At 37.9% G+C, this 22,053-nt stretch overlaps 1 protein-coding gene and 1 pseudogene across 3 annotated transcripts in view; both read right to left on the bottom strand.

Moving 5' to 3' along the window:
- The window catches only part of LOC122231477, a 46,930-nt pseudogene extending 43,764 nt beyond the window's left edge, over positions 1-3,166 (bottom strand).
- Positions 3,167-15,581: 12,415 nt separating this feature from the next.
- Positions 15,582-22,053, bottom strand: part of GRM5 (glutamate metabotropic receptor 5) — a 507,872-nt gene continuing 501,400 nt past the window's right edge. For 2 of the 3 annotated variants that reach the window (XM_042959448.1, XM_042959449.1), the window contains one exon: positions 15,582-16,482. In XM_042959448.1, coding sequence (XP_042815382.1) covers positions 15,582-16,482 — 901 coding nt within the window. The remainder of the gene's footprint in view (positions 16,483-22,053) is intronic. The other variant, XM_042959450.1, reaches the window with a different exon arrangement.

Below are 22,053 nucleotides of genomic sequence, written 5' to 3'. Positions count from 1 at the left end.
CAAGTGTCCTTCTTAATGCCTATCACCCATGTAGCCCATCCACCCCATCCAACACCCCTCCAGCAACCCTCAGTTTATTCTCTGTATTTAAGAGCCTATCATGGTTTGTCTCCCTATCTATTTTAAAATTACTTTTGCTTCCCTTCCCTTATGTTCATCTGTTTTGTATATTAAATTCCACATATGAGTGAAATCATACGATATTTGTCTTTCTCTGACTTATTTCACTTAGCATAATGCACTCTAGTTCCATCCACGTTGTTGTAAATGGAAAGATTTCGTTCATTTTGATTGCTGAGTAATTGTGGTCCTCAATTTCTTTCATCAGTGTTTTATAGTTTTCAGTGTACAGGTCTTTCACCTCTTTGGTTAGGTTTATTACTAGGTATCTTATTATTTTGGGTGCCAGTGTAAATGGGATTGTTTTCTTAATTTCTCTTTGTGCTTCATTAGCGGTGTATAGAAATGCAACAGATTTCTGTACATTGATATTGTATCTTAAGACTTTACTGAATTTGTTTATCAGTTCTAGAAGTCTTTTTTTTTTTTTTTTTGGTGGTGTCTGTTAGGTTTTCTATATATAGTATCATGTCATCTGCAAACAGTGAAAGTTTTACTTGTTCCTTACTGATTTGGATGCCTTTTATTTCTTTTTGTTATCTGATTGCTGTGGCTAGGACTTTGAATACGTTGAATAAAAGTGGTGAGAGTGGACATCCTTGTCTTGTTCCTGATCTTAGGGGTAAAACTCTCAGTTTTTCCCCAGAAGGAGGATGTCAACTGTGGGTTGTTCATATAAGGGGTATGCAAACTTTAAATGACATTTTGGGTTTGTGGACTCTAATATCAAGGACAATGAGAGAATGGGAAACAATGTTTCTCAAAGTCTTCGTCACAGCAGAGGAATGGGAACACATGAGATTACTTCACATCTTCTGTTTTGTCTTTAAAATTCATATGGGTTTGGGGTGCCTGGGTGGCTCCGTTGGTTAAGCGTCTGACTTCAGCTCAGGTCATGATCTCATGGTTCCTGAGTATGAGCCCCGCATCAGGCTCTATGCTGACAGCTTGGAGCCTGGAGCCTGCTTTGGATTCTGTTTCACCCTCTCTCTCTGCCCCTCCCCAACTCACACTCTGTCTCTGTCTCTCTCAAAAATAAATACAAGTTAAAAAAATTAAAATAAAATAAAATAAATAAAATAAAATTCACATGGGTTTATTTGCATTCTATCCCATAATGCACGTGTGATTGTTTTAATAAAAAATGAATGCCTTATAGCTGTGTTTATTTTCTGACTCTATGTGTTCCCTTCACAGTGTTAGTTCCTAGATACATGCACATCCAGAAATGTGTTAATAATCAACTTTAGTAGGTGATCTTGATGGTCCCTTCTATTTTTAATGATTTACAGGTTTAACTAATTGCTCTGGTTATCAAACAATTAGGATTATATAGGTAAACAGTTGTCAGAGTCACTTAGAAATGTAATGTTGTATATTCCAAAGATAATTGGTTAAAATGCTGTTAATAGAATAGTCTCGCTAGGCTAATGCAAGGGACAAGCTATTAGAGTTGATTGACTACCACCTCTCCTGTGTAAGTATATCTCATACAGTCAACTGCCCATGTGAGACATGTGGGCACCTTTGAAGAAAGGGAATGTGTCATTTCTCAGCTCCCAAACCTATGTTGTTCAAAGGTCAACTGTAATAGGATTTGCTCTTGAATTGTCTTCAGTAATTGATACATGTTTTACAGCTCCAGCCCTGACTTTTTCCCTGAGCTCTAAACCCTAATATCCACATCTTCCCTAAGACACATCTCAACTTCAACATGTCCTGATTCTTCTTCCAAAATCTGTTCCAACTGCAGCCTTTCCCAACTCAGAGGGAGCTCAATCCTGGTCAAAAAACCTTGAAGTCATTCTCAACTCTTCTTTCTTTAGCAGCTCACATCTAGTCCATCAACAAATCTTGAGGCATCCATCCTATACAGACATACAAAGTATCACCCCTTTCTTGTGACTTCCACTGCTACCACCATGGTTTATAATTCACTTTCAGTTTCTTGTCTGTTAATTTCAATTGATTCTTAACAAACTCGCTGCTTACTAATTGCTTTCTAAACATTTATTCCAGGGATTCCAGAATGGTCCTCTTAAAATAAATTATATAAAGTTATTATTTTGCTAAAAGCCCTAAAAGTAGAAGCCAAACTCCTTTTAATGGCGTGGAAGCCGCTATATGAGTGGACTCTGGGCTTACTGGCATCATCAGCTACTGCAGGATCAGTCCCTCAGCCACATTAGACTTGGTGCAGCTCCTAACATTTTCAGACTTATTCTTTTCTCTGGGTCTTTGTATTTATCATTTCCTCTGTCTGGCACATTCTTTCCCTAGGTATGCTCATGATTTGCTTCTGTACCTTCTTCAAGTGTTTGCTCAGATATTACCTAGAAGTTAAATCTTTGCTGATGAACTTACTTAAAATTACTCCTCTTTCTTGAATGTTTCTCCTTTACCCAATTTATTTTTCTCCACATTACTTATTATTTTCTAATATATACTAGACTTTGCTTTAAATTTATTTTTGGTCTCTTCCCCCCGCCCTCCCCCACATACATTCCTATTCATAATAAAAAGGAAGGCCCATGTAAACATAATTTTTGTTTTGTTCATTGCTGGACCTGCCAGAATCTAGAAAAGTGCCCTGGCACATACCATGCACCTATTAAGTATTTATTATTTGAATGAATTACATATAAAGAGATATTTCAACTCTTTTCCATTGATCAAAAAACTTGTTAAAATTTATATTTTTGGAAGAAAAATCCATATTTGGATGACAAAATAAGACAAGATTATTTGATATTTACTTTATATATTAAATGTAATTTAAACGTAGGTTGAAATGACACTACATATCACAAAGACAACCTGCCTTCATGATTTGTGTAAAGAGTATATTTGGAGTTTAAATAATCAAGTTGCTTATAACTTAAAATGTTCATGATTTGTCTCTAAATTAAACCAGACACGTTCGTGTTTAAACCCAAAGCGACTTGAGGCCTCACAGTGTTTAGGGGAATGAATGAAGGTGTTCCGAACCCATGCATCTCATTCTTACCAGCTGCTCATCCCGTCCTGCTCTCAGTGTCCCTGGCATTTCTGCGACTTCCCAACACTAGGGTCAATTTTTCTGCCAAGATGAGCGAGGCTCTTGGTGCCCTCTAGACGTCCCCACAAAGGCAGAATTGTGAAACTTTCCACCAGCCCGCCTCCCGGGTCCTCCGCAGCCTCTCCCGGTGCCGGTTATTGTGGGTTCGACACCTGAAGCGTCCCCTATACCCTCTGGAGTGCGTCCAGTCCCCTCCTGGGGCCGCCCTCCGGCTGGAACCCGGGCAGGACTGCCGCCCTCTTCTGACCTTCTTCCCCTCCCTCCCGTGCACTGCTTGCCTGCTGTGAAAATGGCTGTGAACAGGTTCCGTTTTGAACTGGCCCTGGGGAAACAGGTCAGGAGCTGTGTGCACAAGGGTGAGGGATCAGAGCCGCCGGGCAACCGGGAATGAATTCTTTTAAACATTTATATGTGAAACAAATGCGGTGGAAACAAGTTTCCCGAAGAACAGACAAGATGACGGAAATGGAGCCGGGGAAGAAGTGGAACTTGGGCAAGTTCACCTACCTTGGAGTGGAGCTCGACACCGCCTACCCCGGCTGAGGCTGCCTTGGCGCTCTGGGACCCGCTAGAGCCGGAGGGGGTCGCAGACGCCCTGCTACAGCGCGTGCGCAGAGCGCGCAGCGAGGCACCGCCCTGGGAGGCGGCCAGGTGGGAAAATGCACCTGCGGGCCTATCTGGACTTCCAGCCCCAGGTAGTGGGCTTCTGCAACAGCCCGGCCTTCAACCAGGTGGAAGACAAGCCTGAGATGATTGAATACTACCTGAGGCTTAAAAGCATGGTTGGCCCAATGTCTGAGCCACCCAGTGCAGTAGCTTTATAGACTGCTTGCCAATAAAGGTACAGCCTTCTCTTAAAAGGAAGGAAGGAGAGGGGCGCCTAGGTGGCTCAGTCCCAGAAGCACAGGACTCTTCCTTAGGCTGGGGTCATGATCTAATGATTGGTGATTCTGAGCCCCGTCAGTCAGAGTGGAGCCTGCTTGGGATTCTCTGTCTCTCTCCCTCTCTCTTCCCCTCCCCTGCTCCCTCTCTCTCTCTCTCAAAAATAAATAAAGTTTATTTAAAAAAAATAAAAGGAAGGAAGGAAAGAAGGAAGGAGAAAGCAAGCCTCTAGAAGGGTATTGGGTAACATGGATTTAAATATTTAATTCCTTTTTAGTTATTTACAATAACCAAGATTTGGAAACAACCTAAATGTCCAACAGATGAATGGATAAGAAAATGTTATATATAAATACAATGGAATGTTATTCAGCATAAAAAGGAAGGAAGTGCTGTTTTTTATAACAAACCTGGTGAACTTTGAGGACTTCATGCTATTGAAATAACCTAGTCACAAAAGGACAAATACTGTAAGATTCCACTTATATGACGTATCTCAAATAGTCAAACTCAGAGGGTAGATTGGTGGTTACCAGGGGAATGGGTTGGGAAAAGTAAAGAGTTGCTATTCATTGGGTATAAAGTTTTAGTAACACAAGAACAAAAAGTTCTAGAGAGCTTTTTCCTGGTCAAGTTCAACATTGTGCCTATAGTTAACAATACTGTATTATACACTTAAAATTTTTTTGAAAGGGTAGATCTCATGATAAATGCTATTGCCACAATAAAAAAAGAGAGAAATTAAAATGGATACATATACTCTCTTAATGGCATATAAGCCCTTGCATAACTGAAAATCTTAGAAACATTGAACTAAAACAACTGTTCTGGCTTACAGAAGAAGCAGGAAGGTCTAGGGAAGGGGGATTATCTGCGTGGAGAAAGCTCCAGAACTGAAGAAGACTCTTTACCAAAGTCATACACAATGTAGTTTGTATTCTAAAGTCCTTCCTTTTTTTCCCTTCCCAGTTTTAAGTATCCCAGTTCAAATGCCAAGTCTTTGCTACATTCCCTCCCATTCTTTTTTGTTCTTATTGGGTGTTATTTAATTAGTTACTAACCAGAGGTGATTTATTAATTCACCTTTTCATTTAATCTAATTTGGTTGTAAATGTTTATATCAACTTCTTTCTTACATTTAGTTCTGATATTTGCTACAGTAAATGGTTGTGAGCTTGTGCATATGTGAGAGAGAGGGAGAGAAAGGGAGAGAGAGAGAGAGAGAGAGAGAGAGAACCATGGATGATTACGATCCTTATGAATTCTGATTGGTTGAATTTATTTGTGTTCCAACTATTAGAGAAAGATGCATATGTACTCAGGAATAAAAGTAGCAATAACCAATTTTGCACTAGTGTAGGATCATATTTGTTTCATACTTTATATGATATTTTATTAAGTCTAAACATCTAACACTACTATCACTATATGGCTACTGCTACTGCAGCAACTAGCATTGCAGGAACATACTCTGTGTCAAACACTGTGCACTTCACTTCATGTACATTTTCTCATTTAATTCTCCCAAGAAGGCCTAGACAAATTAAGCTAATGGTGAACCTTCTTGAACACACCAGGTACTTTCTTGTGTCAGTAGATGTGCTGTTCCTTGTGCCTAAAAGTTTTATTCTCTTGTATGCATTGGGTCAGTCCTATTGAGCCTTCAGATTTTTCTTTGGAAACCTCCTTGGGAAGTGTTTCAAGATGTGGATCTCACCCACACCTTTCCCTCTTACTTCCTCTTTGTCAGGCACACTTCACTGTTCTTTTTCTTTTCACAATTAAAAAATTACTATGTTTATGTCTTCAACTTTCTCTACTAGTTTAGCAGACTTTACAGTGCTCATGAACAACCTGTGACATGAAATCACATGCCCAAAGTCACAAACTCATCACTACTTTTTTCTTTTTTGTCTTTCCACATTACATTTAAGATTTTATTCCTTGTTTCAGATCTTATAGGTTAATGAATCTGCTAATAGATTTGTTTCTTTAAATTATTAAAATCTACTGTCTCTTTCTTGACTTAGATTTTATCTAGCACTTCGAGTATCACGTTAAATAGTAGTGAGTTAGAGCGAGCCTGATCTGGTTTTCCCAGAACAGTGCAGGTGCAAGTAGTTGCCCCGGGTAAAGCCACTGTGTTAATATAATTAATGCTTACACTTTAATTCTCAGAAATGTTCGGTTTTAGGCAAAAATTTCATAGTCACTTTAGAAATTGTGCATAAATGGCATACATCTCTCATTCCTGACTTAGTGGGAATTCTAATGTTTTTCTATCAATGTCATGTTTGCTATACGTTTCTAGCAGATTTATTTTTAATCTTAAGAAACTTTCTAGTCTCTACTTTGTTTTATTTTGATCAGGAATTGGCATTGACTCATCAAGTGTTTTTATCATACTTGTTATATAGGTTATATTTTTTCTCTTAATATGTTAATCTAGTAAACTATGGTAATGGATTTTCTAATATTGAACAAAAATACGATAAACTATATTTATCATGGTGTATTACTAGTGTATCAATTTTCACAATTTGATGTATAGTTTATTTGGGATTTTAAAATCTATGTTTATGAGAATAGCCTATATAACTATTTCCCACCTTGTCTGATTTGTGTTCCAAAGTTATAAAAGCCTAATAAAATGAGTTATAGATATTTCCATGTTTTTCCATGTTCTATATTTATATTCCATAATCAAATACACCTGTAAAATATTTAGGTATATGCCTTTTAGAGTCATTTAAAATTTCTTTCATGATCTTTTATCATTTTTAGTTTTTCTGCATTTTCTATTTATTTTTGTTTCAATTAGATAATTTATGTTTTCCTAGCATAATATTCACCTATATTTTCAGATTTATTAGTATCAAATTTTACCTGGTGCTTCCTTATATGTACTCTCTATATGTGTAGCTCTGACTCCTTTCTTACTACTAATATTAATTGTGGTTTGTCTCTCTTTACTTGATTAAATTTGACACATGTTTGTCAAAGTATTGGTCTTTTCAAATTAGAAGACTTTGGTTTTAATGATCACTTTTAATTTTCTGTTATTTATTTGCATTCTTATATTAATTTTGACTTAATCATTATTATTTGTATTTTCTTTGTCTTACTGCTTATTTTTCAACATATTCAGTTGAATGTTTAATTTACTCTCAGTCTATTTTTTTTTTTTCAACGTTTTTTTTTTTTATTTTTTTTATTTTATTTTTGGGACAGAGAGAGACAGAGCATGAACGGGGGAGGGGCAGAGAGAGAGGGAGACACAGAATCGGAAACAGGCTCCAGGCTCCGAGCCATCAGCCCAGAGCCTGACGCGGGGCTCGAACTCACGGACCGCGAGATCGTGACCTGGCTGAAGTCGGACGCTTAACCGACTGCGCCACCCAGGCGCCCCCAGTCTATTTTTTAATGTACACATTTAGTGTAAAATATTTTCTTTGGAGTACTCTTTAGTGGCTCTACGGATGTTAATATGCAGGGTTTTTACTAATGTTCATTTCTAAGTAGGGTGTAATTTCAGTTAAGATTTCCTCTTCATACTAAAAAAAAGATCTCAGAAAAGAGATCCCAAATGAACATATTTCTTCTGCATATCTTTTTCTTTAATTTCAAAATTTATTTTTTTAGTCAGTGAATATAGACTACATGATTTTGGTTTTTGGGATTTGTTAAGATTTCCTTTGTGGTAAAATCCAAGATTAATGTTTATAAACGTTTCATGGATGATGAAAAGAATGAAAAGAAGAAAGCTCTAAATAAGTTTGATTATTCATGGTATTTGTTACTTGATTCATCTAAATTTTATTTCCTTTTTTTTCTTTTGGCTTCTTGATGTATTTGTGAGTTCAGTATATTAAAAAGGTTGTTATTGTGGAATTTTTGTGTGTGGATGTTTCTATTAGTCTTTGCTTTATATGTTCTGAAACCATATTGCTAAGTACACATAGGTTTAGGACTGTTCTGTATTCTGAGTAGGTTCTTACCAATTCAAAATATCCCTTTTGACCCTCTATATTAATTTCATTTTGAATTATTTCTTGTTGGACATTAATATTCCTACACCCACCTTTGTTTATTTAACATTTGTCTGTCTCAATGTTTTGCATATGCAAGGATTGTGTTAACTGAAGGTGCTATGTCATTCAGTAACACAATTACATTATTTTTCTTTAGGCCTCAGCTTTAATTTATTTGGGCTTTTGTTTGTTGGCCTAGCCATCGTTACTTGTATTTTTATTGTATCTTTCACTCCAACTTTGTCCATTTGTAATGGCTCTATCTCAGCCCCTTATTTCTTAGGAATTGAATTTGGGGCTTTTTGTTACTATGCAAAGAGCAAGAAAGCGTTTCTACTGGCTTCTCTCTTATGACCTAATTTTGCTGCTGATTTGTCCTAGATTATGAGGGTGGGCACTGGCCTCCCAGAATAAGAACTTTTCTCTCTGTATACATTTAGAGTTTTTAATATCTACTTGGAGTGTAGGGTGAGGTGAATATACTAGGGTTCATGATGTGATTTGAGCTCTTCAGAGACAAGTATGTGACAGTACCACAATACACAAGGAAGCAAAAGGTACAAATCATTCTTTGAACATGTCAGAGTAGAAATGCATTAATATAGTATATGTAATAGATATGCCCATGTAACTTGGCTTTATTTAGGTAAATTGGAAAAAAAAAACTTGAAAAGATTTTCTAAAATGACTTCTGGATAACACTCTTATAGTCTTCTAATGCTCCTGGCACACAGTCCACTGGCTGCTCCACATCTCCTAATGCTACTGTGTCATCTATTGCTTCATCCAAAGCTGTTGGAGACATCCAACATGTCTGGTGAAAACAAAAGCAAAAAAGAAAGGAAAAAAAAAAGAAAGAAAAGGGAAAAGAAAATCTTCAGCTTGATCCCTAAGAGTAAAGTTAATGTGCTGGAAGAACCCTGAGAAATCAGCAAATAGGAGGAAAGTTGAAAATAAAATTAAGACTTCCCATGGCTCAGTAAAATGGCTCTGAAGGTGACACTATCAATCCTGATTTTCTTCTCTAAAAGTCTTAGGAGATAATTATGGAAATAGCAATTAGTTTTCAAGACTGAAAGAAGAAAGTGTGTACAAATTATAAATTTTATATCAGCATTTTCAAAATTCATTCTATGAAGCTGGACTCAGAGGAGACTATTCATAAAAAAATAAAATTCTAAAGTTAATATACATTAGCATATTTAAAGTTCTTAAGCAAAAGTATCCATTTAACTTAGAGTTATTAGGTTTTCCAAACCTTTAAAACTCTAAAATCTTTTATTTTATGAAACACCTATTACTATTTAGCAGTTCAGAAAGCCAATTTACTGCATTATGTCATTTTCATAGACATATCATATAATTTATTATTTAGCATTTTTCCTGTTATAGAAGCATGATAGTTATGTAAAGCTTTATTTTGTGACAACTGGTAAAAATACAAGTTATATATAAATAAGCCAAATGTGTCTGATATATATATGTGTGTGTGTGTGTATATGTATATATATATATATATATATATACATTTATACCACATGACTAGCCTGTTTATATAAATGTTTACATGGGTCATAAACCTCAAAAACACTCATATGTCATGGCAAAAATAAATGCCCTTGGTTTGGAGTAAAAGTTAATTTAAACTATTCGTTTATGTGGAGGTTAAGTTTTTCTATAATACTTTTTGTTTAGGACTCTAAGAATGGCCATATAAGCTGAGTCTCCAGGTTTTCTTCACAGAATTTATCTTCCAAAATACTTCTTAAAAATAATAAACAGGGTGAAATGTAGTAGCTGATTCTGAATTACAAAATACTTTGAGAAAAAAAAGTAAATACTATACTGTTTCTAAGGAGATAATTTCATTAATATAATTCTATTTATCTACCTATGTATCTAGCTAACTACACTAAAAAGTAAATGATTGAGAATTGTTTTTAAAAACTGATCATTCATGTACAGTATAACCAAAAAATTGGCCAGTGTTCAGCATAGATTATAACAGAAGAAAAGCATTCTTTCTGTGGTGTTTAAGATCAATTTGCTAAGTCATCCTAAATGGACAGTTCCAAGGTTGCATGAGTTCAAACCTCAACAGGCTACCCGCCACCCCCACCCCCCCCCCCCACCCACAGTGATATATACTTTAAGTGGGACAAGAATTTTTTATAGTAATATTCCATATATTTAAGATGAATATTAACTGTATTATAAATTCTATATTGCCACTAATAATAACTATTATCTATTGAGCATTTGTCATGTACCAGAAATGCTGAATATGAAAGAAATCTCACAGATTATTGTAATTCATCTCTGCATTTAAAGAAAGAGGAACTGAGTTATAGAGAACTCAAGGTAATTTTTCCAAGTTACATGGGTCAGGGTAATGGATTTTTTAATTCACTGCCATTTCTATCACATCAGCTGGTTTTGACTTTCCTACCATGAGTCTATGGAGTCTTACAAGACTCATTTGATCTTTAGAAAATGATTTGCTGTATGTGGTCCAGATATCTCACCTCAGTCATCTCACCTTAGCCTTAAGTTTATATAAACATATGCCCATTTGTATTACTTCACAATAGAAGACACTGAAGCAGGAGAGTCTGACAAAGCACACAAAATGGTTTTCTTTTTTAAGATCAAACATATTTTGTATCAATTTCCATATGTATAAGAATATATGTATATACATATTATATGTGTATAAATAATACAATGTAGGGAAGCAGAGAGAAGCTATGTTTTAAAGTCTACATTGTTTTTCTCTTCCACACATCATGCTTTTAGGTTTTAGATAATTTGTGTTCAAGGAGTGTAAATTTGCTTAAGAATCCATCAAAATAGAAAGTGATTTCACAAGTAAATTTTTTTTTCTGGTAAAATTATACAGATATGCCCATACATGCGCACACAAACAAACATACACACAGAGACACATACACAGATGGACTCAAAAGGAAAAAATCTACATAGATGTGTGTTGTTTGTATATACATCCAGACATTCACAGATATATAAACACACATAATCTATATTATTTTTATGATGTAACCTCTACCAACACAGATAATTGTGGCACTATAATTCGTATTTGTATTTCCAGACACAAAAGCAAGGTATAATCCCTACATGCTTCATTGTTTTTTTTTAAAAATATTTGTCTTAAAAGGTATTTGTAGATGTCTTTGAGGACAGCATCTTGGGTTGGTTTATGGTTGGTTTACATTTTTAATTTAATCTATTGTCCATAGGCTACTTTGTCAATCCCATAATTTGAATGTATATATCATTCAGAATTTAAGATTAATTAATAGTATGGCTCTTTGGGTCTTAGAAAACACTATTAAGACAACATTCTAAACATTTAAGGGGAAGAATCTTAAAGTCATACCATAGTTTCTTTTTTAATATTTTTCAAAAAGTAACTGACTTCACAAACACCAACTATAACATGATTTAGACAACTGAGAAACAGGCAAGTGTACTTTTGAAGGCTAAAATAAAACACATTTATACAAGTACAAAGCAAAACAATGCTGATAAAAATGTTAAACTTTATGAAAAAAATCATTTGCAATTCACATCAAAATAATTTAACATTCTCTATTGTTTTAATAGTACAAGCTGCAACAACAGAAAAAGAACAGATACGCGCACACAATTTTAAAACCAAATCCGTTAAAGTGCAGAAAAAAGTAAGTACAAGCACTTGTAGCCCACACAAATCTTTTAGGATTGGCACCATCTCTCTAAAACATCTATATTCTATATAGATTTCTAATTACAACACCACCAGCAGCTGCCATTGAATTCTAGAAATACACACAATATACATAGTATATTTGTTCACATTGGGAAGATCAGTGAAATTCAGCCAACTATTTTATACATGCCTCACTCTTCAACAGATAGTAGAGAATCTCCCAGGCCTCAGACCCTCTTAAAAGTGAATTTCAATTTATCTTTATGTTTTTCACTGATCTGTATTTTTTTCACAGTATAAAATTGTAAATGGTAACTATAGAGATTCTGACAGCTTGAGGGTTATTAATAAGCTGTGGCTAAATGTGAACTCAGATAATACTTTTGAAGTCTCCAAAACATGTACATTTTGCTGGGAGACTAGCATAGGAAATGGGTTTTTTTTTTTTGTTTTTGTTTTTTCTTAAAAAGTGTTTAATTCCTGGTTTGGAAGTCACAGAACTGCAGCAGAGCCATTACACAATTCATTCACAGTCAGAAATAGCTCCTAGTCTTCCTGATCACTTGCTGGTAACAGCAGAAGTTTGGGAAAGACTTTTACTAACAAGGATTAGTACATTCGGGGATTTACTGTTTTTCTTTACTTCAGTCAAATCTCATATGGTTTTCCTTTGCATACTCCCTTCTGCTCCCCACCCCTAACCCAGAGAGAAGCTTCTTCCCAATCCACATAGGGTCTTCTCAGGCTGCCCCTACTCCTCTCCCAGAACAGAAGAGTGAGTGGACTCCTTAGATGGTCCATATAACTCGATCAAAGTAGGTCTTCTTCTTTTCATCCTTGGACCAAACTGTCCTTTAGGGTCACTTTTCTGAATCTCAGCATTTCACTGTCTTTTCCCCTTCCTTTTAGTCATGCTGGTCCGACTGAGTGATCACTGGGCACCAGGAACAGACTGTTTTCAAGGAAATTCAATGAAAATAGGTACCCAAATGAATTGTGAAGTTCATATCCTAGCCCTAGAATGAATATTCAGTTTTCCTTGTAGATTTATTACTTGGAACCTGGTATTAGAATTGGCAAAGAGACAGAGTTAGCATCATTCCAAAATAAAAGATCCCAAAAGTGCATTACTATTATGCATTATAGAATGTATTGAATGAAGGGCAAAGGGCATAAAAACACAGAGAAAAGTACACCTTGTTCTCCTCTAATTGGATGAATATTTTTCTTATTACAGTTGATTATAATTTCATATGGCATTATCAGACAGCAATTTATTTGTATTACATTTTAATTTCTGATGAATTTTCTCATAAAGTGGTGTATTTTTTTAAAGAAATATGTTACTAAAAATTTAGAAGAGAAATTTGATCATGGAGAAAGTTTTTTAAAAATATTCTGTTGGTCAACACGGTGAAACTTACACTTGAGAATAAAATGGAAATCAACCTAAAGGCATGGGAAACGAATTTAAAACTTAGTTGAGTATATTTGGAAAGGTTTCAATGTTTAAGAAATCAAAATGGTAATCCTCAGGTGAATGCCACCCTTTTCATGAGGATTGAAGGGTGTTAATCAAAATATTTATATTTGTTTTTTTAAGTAGAGGCAGAGTTCACGTTCAATGAAACTGTAAAGCTTAGCTAAATTCACTCTGCTTCAAGAGTCTCATTATAACATGTGGGTTCAGGGTGCTCTGATGATATTTTCAAATGTGGTATGGTAAGTTTGATTTTCAAGTTTATATTTTAGTAAACTAATATCAGCTTTTAACATTTTATACTGGGAGATTTGATTTTAAATTTAATATAAGAACAGATATAAGTAAAGGAAAATCAAGAAGTATATTTTCTATAACTTTTAAAAGTGGGGCATGATAAATTACACCAATGGATATATTTCCATTTCTCAATTCCTTTTTTAAAGTAGATATGAAATAAAAAAATACATGCCAATATAAGGATATTGAGCTCAAGGAAAAAGGTTTCATTTATTTTTCTTTCTGCTAAAAATATACTTCTGCCTCACAGCAAATCTTTTTCATAAGGCTAGCTTTAGTATAAGGCTGGATCAACTGAACTTTAAATTTATAGGACACCTCCTCCTTTTATTACTATCTTTATTTTAAAATTTAAAATGAAACGAAACGAAACGAAACCAAACCAAACCAAAACAAAACAACACAAAAAAACATTTGGCACCTGAGGACAACTGTAATGAGAAGAAAGAGATGACCGTGGATGCAGGTCTTGAGCTATGAATTCTACCTATATGAGCCTATTAAAGCACATGTATTTCTAGTATATCTTTAAATCTCTTTTCTGCAGTATTTAAAAAGTGACAGTATGAAGTGCACAAAATCATATTAATAATTATTTTAAAAAGGAAATACTAATAATTGCTTTGCCTCTTTTTGGAATGGCTAAGAGACTGTGTGGTTTATATTCATTAAGGTTCCTCTGTTTTAATATTCTGTATTGCTTTGAAAAATCTACATTTGTCATAGTTCATAGCTGCCCTCTTTAAGCAGCCAAAAAAAGTTAAAATCACTGCTCACTGGCATAGCTAAATCTCTGCTAAGCCGACTTGACACAGTTTAAAATTTCCAGCGTATTAAGATTGTGTTAACTTTTTGAACAACAGTCCCTCTAATCACGTCGCTGTCTTCGCTGGGTCTATAGACCATTCTTCCAGTGGTGGGACTTGGAAAGAACAGAGGAGCTCTTTGTGCATCAGGTTCTCAAAAGAAAGGAATGGAGAAGCCCAAATGCATATTTTAATATTTTAGCTGGCAATGCTAATGGAACAGCATTCATAAAGGAGGAGTGGCCACATTTCATGAAAGTGATAGCCAAGCTGGAGCTCAGGAATTATTATTATTATAAAGAGAATTTCCAGCTACACAACGGTACCCCAGTGAGGGAATTACAAAACAGTATTCCAGAAAATATTTTTTTGCTACTCCAGTATTGATTGGCAACATGGTGAAATAGTCAAGAAATCTTCCATTGGTTTTCTTGGTTAATGGAGGTGAATTGAAATCAACTAGGTGGACTCCCGGATGCAGGCTTTTGAAAGAGGATTTCAAAACCAAATTGGAGAGGAATGTCTCTGGTAAAAGCCTTATACACATCAGCGCAGCACTCATTATCCAGTTGTGTGTTATGCATGGGACACACTGACAACAATGCCTCAGTAAATACTGGGCCCAAGTTACTGCTTTTCAGAGTCTTTAAAGGACAGAAAAAAAGAGAAAAAAACGGAAAAAAAAAACCCCAAAAAACAAAACAAGAGAGCGAAAGGTTGATGTTTTGGTCCCAGATTTTGAGTTTGTTAGAAAATGTACATTCATGTTTGGTGAATCAAAGAATCTTCTGGGAAAAGAATTAAAGTAAACAAACAAAACTTTGTACAGTTGCTTAATAACTATGCTTTTCCCCCTCCATTATGCTGTTACACACTCATTGCTTCCCTAGAGCAAAGCACTTGGTATGGAACTGGTTCAACAGACTCTTGTCAGCCCTCAAAAATATAAGCAGTGTTTCTTAAAAGCCCATGTTTTCTAAGGCCACTAGAAGAAAATCTGCCAAAGGATTTGTGGTCGGTGTCTTCGTCGGTTGATGTTAAATAGCACTATTAATCTCGTGTTTCCATTACGGGTGTACTTGGCATCTTCCACCTCGGGTCTTAACCAGGCGACTATGCTTGTCACTGTGTCTGCGTGAACACGGGAGGTCTTGGCTCCCTTGGCGGAACCCAGCGTGGTTTCCAATGACATTCACAACGACGAGGAGCTCTGAGTGTAATCTCTTATGATAAGTGTGTCATATTTGGGAGACGAAGGGATACAGAGGGCCGACTCCGACACTGGCGAGTTGGGGGTTGTACTCCCCGAGTCCACCGAGTCTCTGAAGGGGGACGGCGGGGTGAGAGCCACCAGCTCTTCCAGGTCCGGCTTGCCGGCTGCAGCTTCCGGCCCGGCCGTCGGCGTCTCCCGGGCAGCGCCCCCAGCCGGCGGGGTCGCCGCCGCGGGCTGCGCGCCGCCAGTGACCTCGATGGCGGGCAGCGGCTGGATTTCGGCGAACGTCGTCATGGTTGTTGGCAGCTGGATCTCTTTGGGGATCAGGTACGACGAGCAGAGCGGGGCGCCCACGCCGGGGCCGGGGGCCGTGGTGGACAGCATCATGGAGTTGAGCTCGCTGATGTTGGCGGTGAAGCGGGTCACCACACTGCTGATCTGCTCCATGAGCGAGCCCTGCGAGGAGCTGCTGCGCGCCGCGGGCTCCGAGTGCAGCGACGGCACGTCGTCGTCCGTGCGGCTGGCGGAGCCCGCGCGCTGGCTCAGCGTGCTTATGGGCGACGGCGAGCGCGGGCGCGCGGGCGCGGGGAAGTGCTCCTCCGCTTCCGCCACGTCGTACAGCCCCTTGGGGCCGGCGTCCGGGGGCTCCGGCCCGCCGGGACCGCCGCCCGCGCCCCCCGCGCCGCCCGCGGCCCCCGCGCCACCGCCCGCGCCGCCTGCGCCCAGGCCGCGGCTCTCCGTGCTCTTGGGGAAGGGCTTGATGACAGCCGTTTGGTTGGGGTTCTCTTTCTTGTTGATGTGGATGGACAGCCGCTGCCACAGGTGCTGCCCCCGGCTGCTCTTCTCGTTCTGGGCCCACGTGACGGATTTGCCATTGGAGCTGTAGAGAGAAGGGAGACTAGAGGTGACTCAGAGGTTCAGGGGGAGCGGGTCCCCAGCCCTGGGTTATGGATTGGGAAGGACGACGTCAAAGGACACCTCCAGAGATCGTGGAAGCGGCTTTTGTTTCCTTGTTTTGAGTTAAAGGCCGTTTTATTGTATTGGCCTTGCCTTTATCCTTACCATGAAAGTGTATCAGAGGGGATAGTAGTAAGGGTCGAGGAGTATTTATGGAGATTCTGCAGTAGTTCTGAGCAGCAGCTGGTTATGTTGCAAACCTAGAAGCCAGGGCCTGGATTATTATGGTGCCATTGAGCAGAAGCACCTGGTACAGGGCAAGGGCTTCCTGCAGTTGGCAGCCTCTAAAAGAAAAACTTGGAACTAGAACAACTAACCAACCCAAACACAAGAGGGCAGGGAAAGCGTTGGGGTCAAGGGTTACCAGGCAATAGACAGTGGTTCCAGTTCAGTTTTTATTCTGCGAGCCAATGATTGGTGTATTTGGCTAGGGATTTCTGTTTGAATTGCTGACCTTGAACTTGGTTTTAGTTAGTCTGCCTTATCTGCTGGAAAATAGAAATTCAAGGAACACATATACAAAGTTCTAATCAATTAGAGCTTTTCTACTTCACCCACATTTTCCTCAAAAATTTATTTTTAGGCCTAAAACTTGAATAACAGTTCTGTGAGGGAGCATATTGCTTCTGGCACCTAGCATATTGCTTTCCAACTAGGGTCTTGATGAGTGTTACCTGACATGATTTCCTACGGCCTTTCTCCCTCTTCCCTTTCCCTAAGCAGTGCATTTTGGTCCTGCAGCATGAGGTCTGAAAGCTGCTCTGATGGTACAATTGGCGCCTGAGCCTCAGATCCTGATTGTGTCCTCCTTACTATTAAATATGACACAACCTCTAAATCTACAGACCCTCTGTCAGAAACCTCACTTATGGTCAGAGAATGTGGCCTGACCTTCAGGGATGTTCTATGGAGAGACCCTCGGGTGATGGCTCATCACAAAGAAATCCAAGATCTCTGTAACTAGGGGGTCTGTTTTGTCCAGACAGCTCTGCCCTGTGACCAGGAGATAGCCTTGGACAGTCTATGACCCAAGGCTTTGACCACCCAACTTTATCATCTCGGCCAGTGGTGATTAAACTTAATTGTGCCTAAAACTCACCTAGGGTATTTGTCAAATAGCCCAGGCAGGACCCCAGAAGATTCTGATCACCTAGATAAGGTTCCAAAGATCTATGCATTTTATAAGCACTCCATCCCCAAAGAACCTGTCCTTTCTTTCTGGGTTCCCATTGCTCCCTTGGCCTCCTTGCCAGACGGCCTTTGCCTGGCAGGGGGCTGAATTGTATTTGGAGCTCACTTGCCTTGCGGCTACCGGACTTCAACTGCCACATCCACTCTGCCTGAGATACCTATGCCTTTGATAACAGATCTCTGTTTCTGCAGTTCCTATAACAGGATGCTTTCTGTCTCTTTCCCATACTGCTTCTCATTTCTTCCATCTTTCCTTTTCCTCTTTGTGGTCTTCCTTTTTCTGCTCCTTCCTCTGAAATCTCATTCCACTTAATCTACCCAATAGTTTGCAACCTGGTGTCCTTTAGAATTCTGGAATGTGATATGTCCCCCACCCCTGCCCCTCTTCCTGCAAAGGATGGATCAATTATTTCCAGGTTTGGAGGTTGCTGTACATCCACGGTAGCAGAATGGGCCCTGCCAAACCTAACTTTCCTTTCCAGGAGAGTTTCAGGAAAGGAATGTTTCTACATTTTGCATTAACCTGACCTGCCACCTTTTATGTTTTTAGTGCATTACTTTCTTCTTCCTAGGTGTCTACTGAGTTCTGGAACATGGCACAGAAGAAATGGGCCAGACTATTTATGGGATTTGATTGGGAGAATGGTTGCCAACAACCCCCTTTCTCTCCTACCAGCAAGGTAAGAAACATGCATGTTGGAAAGGAAAATTAGTTGTTCAGGTTGCTGAGGCCACTTTTAATACAAAGCTTGGGCTATAAACTAGAAGCATAACTGGATTTATCCTACTAAGCTTTACTCTAGGGAAGTTCTTGCTCCCAACATGGAGAGGTTTTGATGGAACATAACTCTGGGTATTAACAGTGTCAGTCTTTGGAATCACATGCAGTAGTGCCTAAAAACTTGACAGCAGATGGAAAAGCCTTTGGATGAATGTGTGAGAAGGAAACTATCCTAACCAGCCAATCTGCACAAAATACTGACATTTTTCCTGGCCATGCCTTTGCTCATAGTGTCCATGGTCATTTGGGAGAGAGAGCGCCAAATAATCTGAATACCAACGGAAATGGACACAGGAGACACCAGAGAAATGGAGTCCAAATGTAAGTACCTCATTTCATTCCTTGGGTCATGAAAGGTTTTTTACTCCAAAATAAATGAGAACTTTTTAAAAAGTTTTTTTTTAAATCCTGATTTACGACATTAATCTGTTTATGAGTAGAATGTAGTTTCCACAGGAAACAGACAGGAAACTAATCTATCTTGTTCATTAGCACACAGGATGTTAATAAGCATTTGATGGACGAATAGGATTCTTAAGCTAACCAGTCTTAAGAACCATTGTGTGGTGTCCTGGAAAGTGCAATGGACAAAGGACCCTCAAATCTGGATTCTAATCCTGGATCTGCCATCCTGGATGCTTGGAAAACAAGTCTCTAAGCCTTGGTAAAAAGCAGAGAGCAATCCTTTGGTGAAAGCTGTCATAAGGATTAAATGAGACCATATAGATGAAAGCTTCTTGTAAGGAGAGGGTATCTAAGAGTGTTAATTTTTGCATTCCATGTGAACACTACATTTCAGAAAATAAAAACAGTATACTTGTGGTTTTGAGCTCTGGTTGAGAAACAAAGAATTCAATACAAAGTAAAATATGTAGTAAAGCCAAAAAATATTTTTGGTTGTTCCTCCTTAACCTGACCAACTGTACCAAGAATTGGAGTTCCATCGGGTTTGCTCTGTTGGGGTTTTTTCCATGCTAATTTGTCTCCTTGGTGATCAAATCCACTCCACTAAATTCTGCATTATTTCTCTTCCACAATTTACTTCTTCCTGAAATGCTCTTTCATTGTGCTCCCTCCTCTCTGCCTTTTTCTTTCTTTCGGCCTAAGCTCTTACCATTTTTTTTTTTTTTATTTTATCTTAATTGTTTTTATTTGAGAGAAGCATTCTTGACCCCATCCCGACTAGGTTAGATTCCCAGAGTCCTTTCATTAGGCACTTAATAACTCTTTGCTGTGTATCTACCTCACCTGCTGGGTGGAGTGTTCTGAGGGTACAGACAGAGGGTTCTTTGTTTTCTGTTATATCCATAGTACCTAGTGCATTGCCTAGAACATGATATGTGCTCAATAATATTTTGAACTAATAACTGAGTGGATAAGTGAATTTGATTTAAAAAAATCCATACTGAATTGTTTTTGGTAGAATTAAGTTTTAAAAATAATTCAATAGTAAAAAAATAATTCAATGTTAATGAAATTCTGTTTTGTCTTATGAATCAATCTTTTTATAAACTCACTGTAATCAATAGTACTTAGTACATATTTCATTAACCAAGTACAAGAACACAGATCTTCATCTCTATTGTGAAAATCATAAAGGAAGTATTTGTTCCTTTTCTGTAATTTATATGTATATGTATCTCTGTGTGTGTGTGTGTGTGTGTGTGTGTGTGTATGTGTAGTGAAACTTCTTAGTGATGAAAGCTTATGGAGGCAGTATGGATAGTAGACCCAGAATGTGGGTTTAAGGTATGGCCCTCAGTGATGTTGGGCAAATCACTTAACACCTTTGCACCTCTTTGTTCTTTGGTGAAAAATGGAAGAAATAAACCTCTTCTGCTCACCTCACATGATTTCTGGAAGAAACTAAATGGTGGTACACGTGAGGGTACTTTATAAAGCATAGTACCTCTGCAGACCTCACCATCAGATCTTCCAGGGTGCCTGGATAGCTCAGTCAGTTAAGCATCTGACTTCGGCTCAGGTCATGATATCACAGTTTGTGAGTTCGAGCCCTGTGTCAGGCTCTGTCCTGACAGCTCAGAGCCTGGAGCCTACTTCGGATTCTGTGTCTCCCTCTCTCTCTGCCCCTCCCTGCTCATGGTCTCTCTGTTTTTCTCTCTCTCAAAAAAAAAAAACCAAAAACAAAAAAAAAAAACAAATAAATAAACCTTAGAAAAATCTTCCAATCACTTGAGGTAAAATCTTTGTTATTATTGTTGTTGTTATTACTGAGAACTTTTTTTTTTTTTTTTTAAACATCAGGATTATACATTTTTCCTAAGGACCCTGAGGTAAGAAAAGGGAAAGCAAACTTTTCCGTACTGGTCTATATAGCACTTGACTTTCCCCACTGAATATTTTGGACATTAGAAAAGAAGGAGGAGGAAAGAGGAGTGGAGGAAAGAAACAGAATACATGGTTTGCTACACCTGGAAAGGAGGACAATTTGGCCAAAAACAAAACAAAACAAAACAAAACAAAAACATAAAAACTTTGTGCTCTTTCCAGGTACCAATTAACCCTTTATCAAATATAATACTGTATAATTTACTACTATGACAATTTGTTCTTTATTTCTTGGGGGGAAGTGCATTTTGATCATGTTATTTGAGACTTAGGTTTTTTGTTTACATTTGTGTCTGCCAAAATGACACCTTCTACCTTTATTCTTAGAAGTTTTTTTTCCCAGGGTCAGCCAGGAGAGAGGAATAGTAGCTTCCTAATACAAAAAAAAATAGTTAAAAAAAATTTTTTTAAGCTTGTAATGTCACTAGCAAATATGTCTTTGGAATGACTTCAGAAAATACTAGGCCAAAAAAACAATTTCATGAATTAAGAATATTATAAGTAGAAAGTTTCCAATTGCAGTTCCATTTTCTGTACATTTTCTTAACCTTTTTATCAATATATTTTGAGTTGCAAAGTATGGAAATAAAGTTTTTAAAAGATAATGAGGAATTGGATATTGTTTATATCCAGACATTCTAAATTAGGTGGAATAATTTCTTTCTGAGCCTTGCCTAAAATATGACATCTTGATTATGACAATTACACTGAGAAATACACCATAATATGTAAGAAAATGATAGAATCATCCATATAAATTTCCCCAGTTAAGCATAAATGGATATAAATAGCCATCTCGCTGACAAAAAAAATAAATGGCCGCGATGACATATGCATTAGAAATATATGTACAGGGGCGCCTGGGTGGCGCAGTCGGTTAAGCCTCCGACTTCAGCCAGGTCACGATCTCGCGGTCCGTGAGTTCGAGCCCCGCGTCAGGCTCTGGGCCGATGGCTCGGAGCCTGGAGCCTGTTTCCGATTCTGTGTCTCCCTCTCTCTCTGCCCCTCCCCCGTTCATGCTCTGTCTCTCTCTGTCCCAAAAATAAATAAAAAAACGTTGAAAAAAAAAATTTAAAAAGAAATATATGTACAGACAAAAACACTTGAGTAAATGAAAATGAATTATCTACCAAAGACATAATAATCAAAGCAATATCACCTTATATTTGCATA

Source organism: Panthera tigris, chromosome D1 (assembly GCF_018350195.1).
Source record: "Panthera tigris isolate Pti1 chromosome D1, P.tigris_Pti1_mat1.1, whole genome shotgun sequence".
Taxonomy (NCBI): domain Eukaryota; kingdom Metazoa; phylum Chordata; class Mammalia; order Carnivora; family Felidae; genus Panthera; species Panthera tigris.
This window is presented reverse-complemented; position numbering and strand designations above follow the sequence as displayed.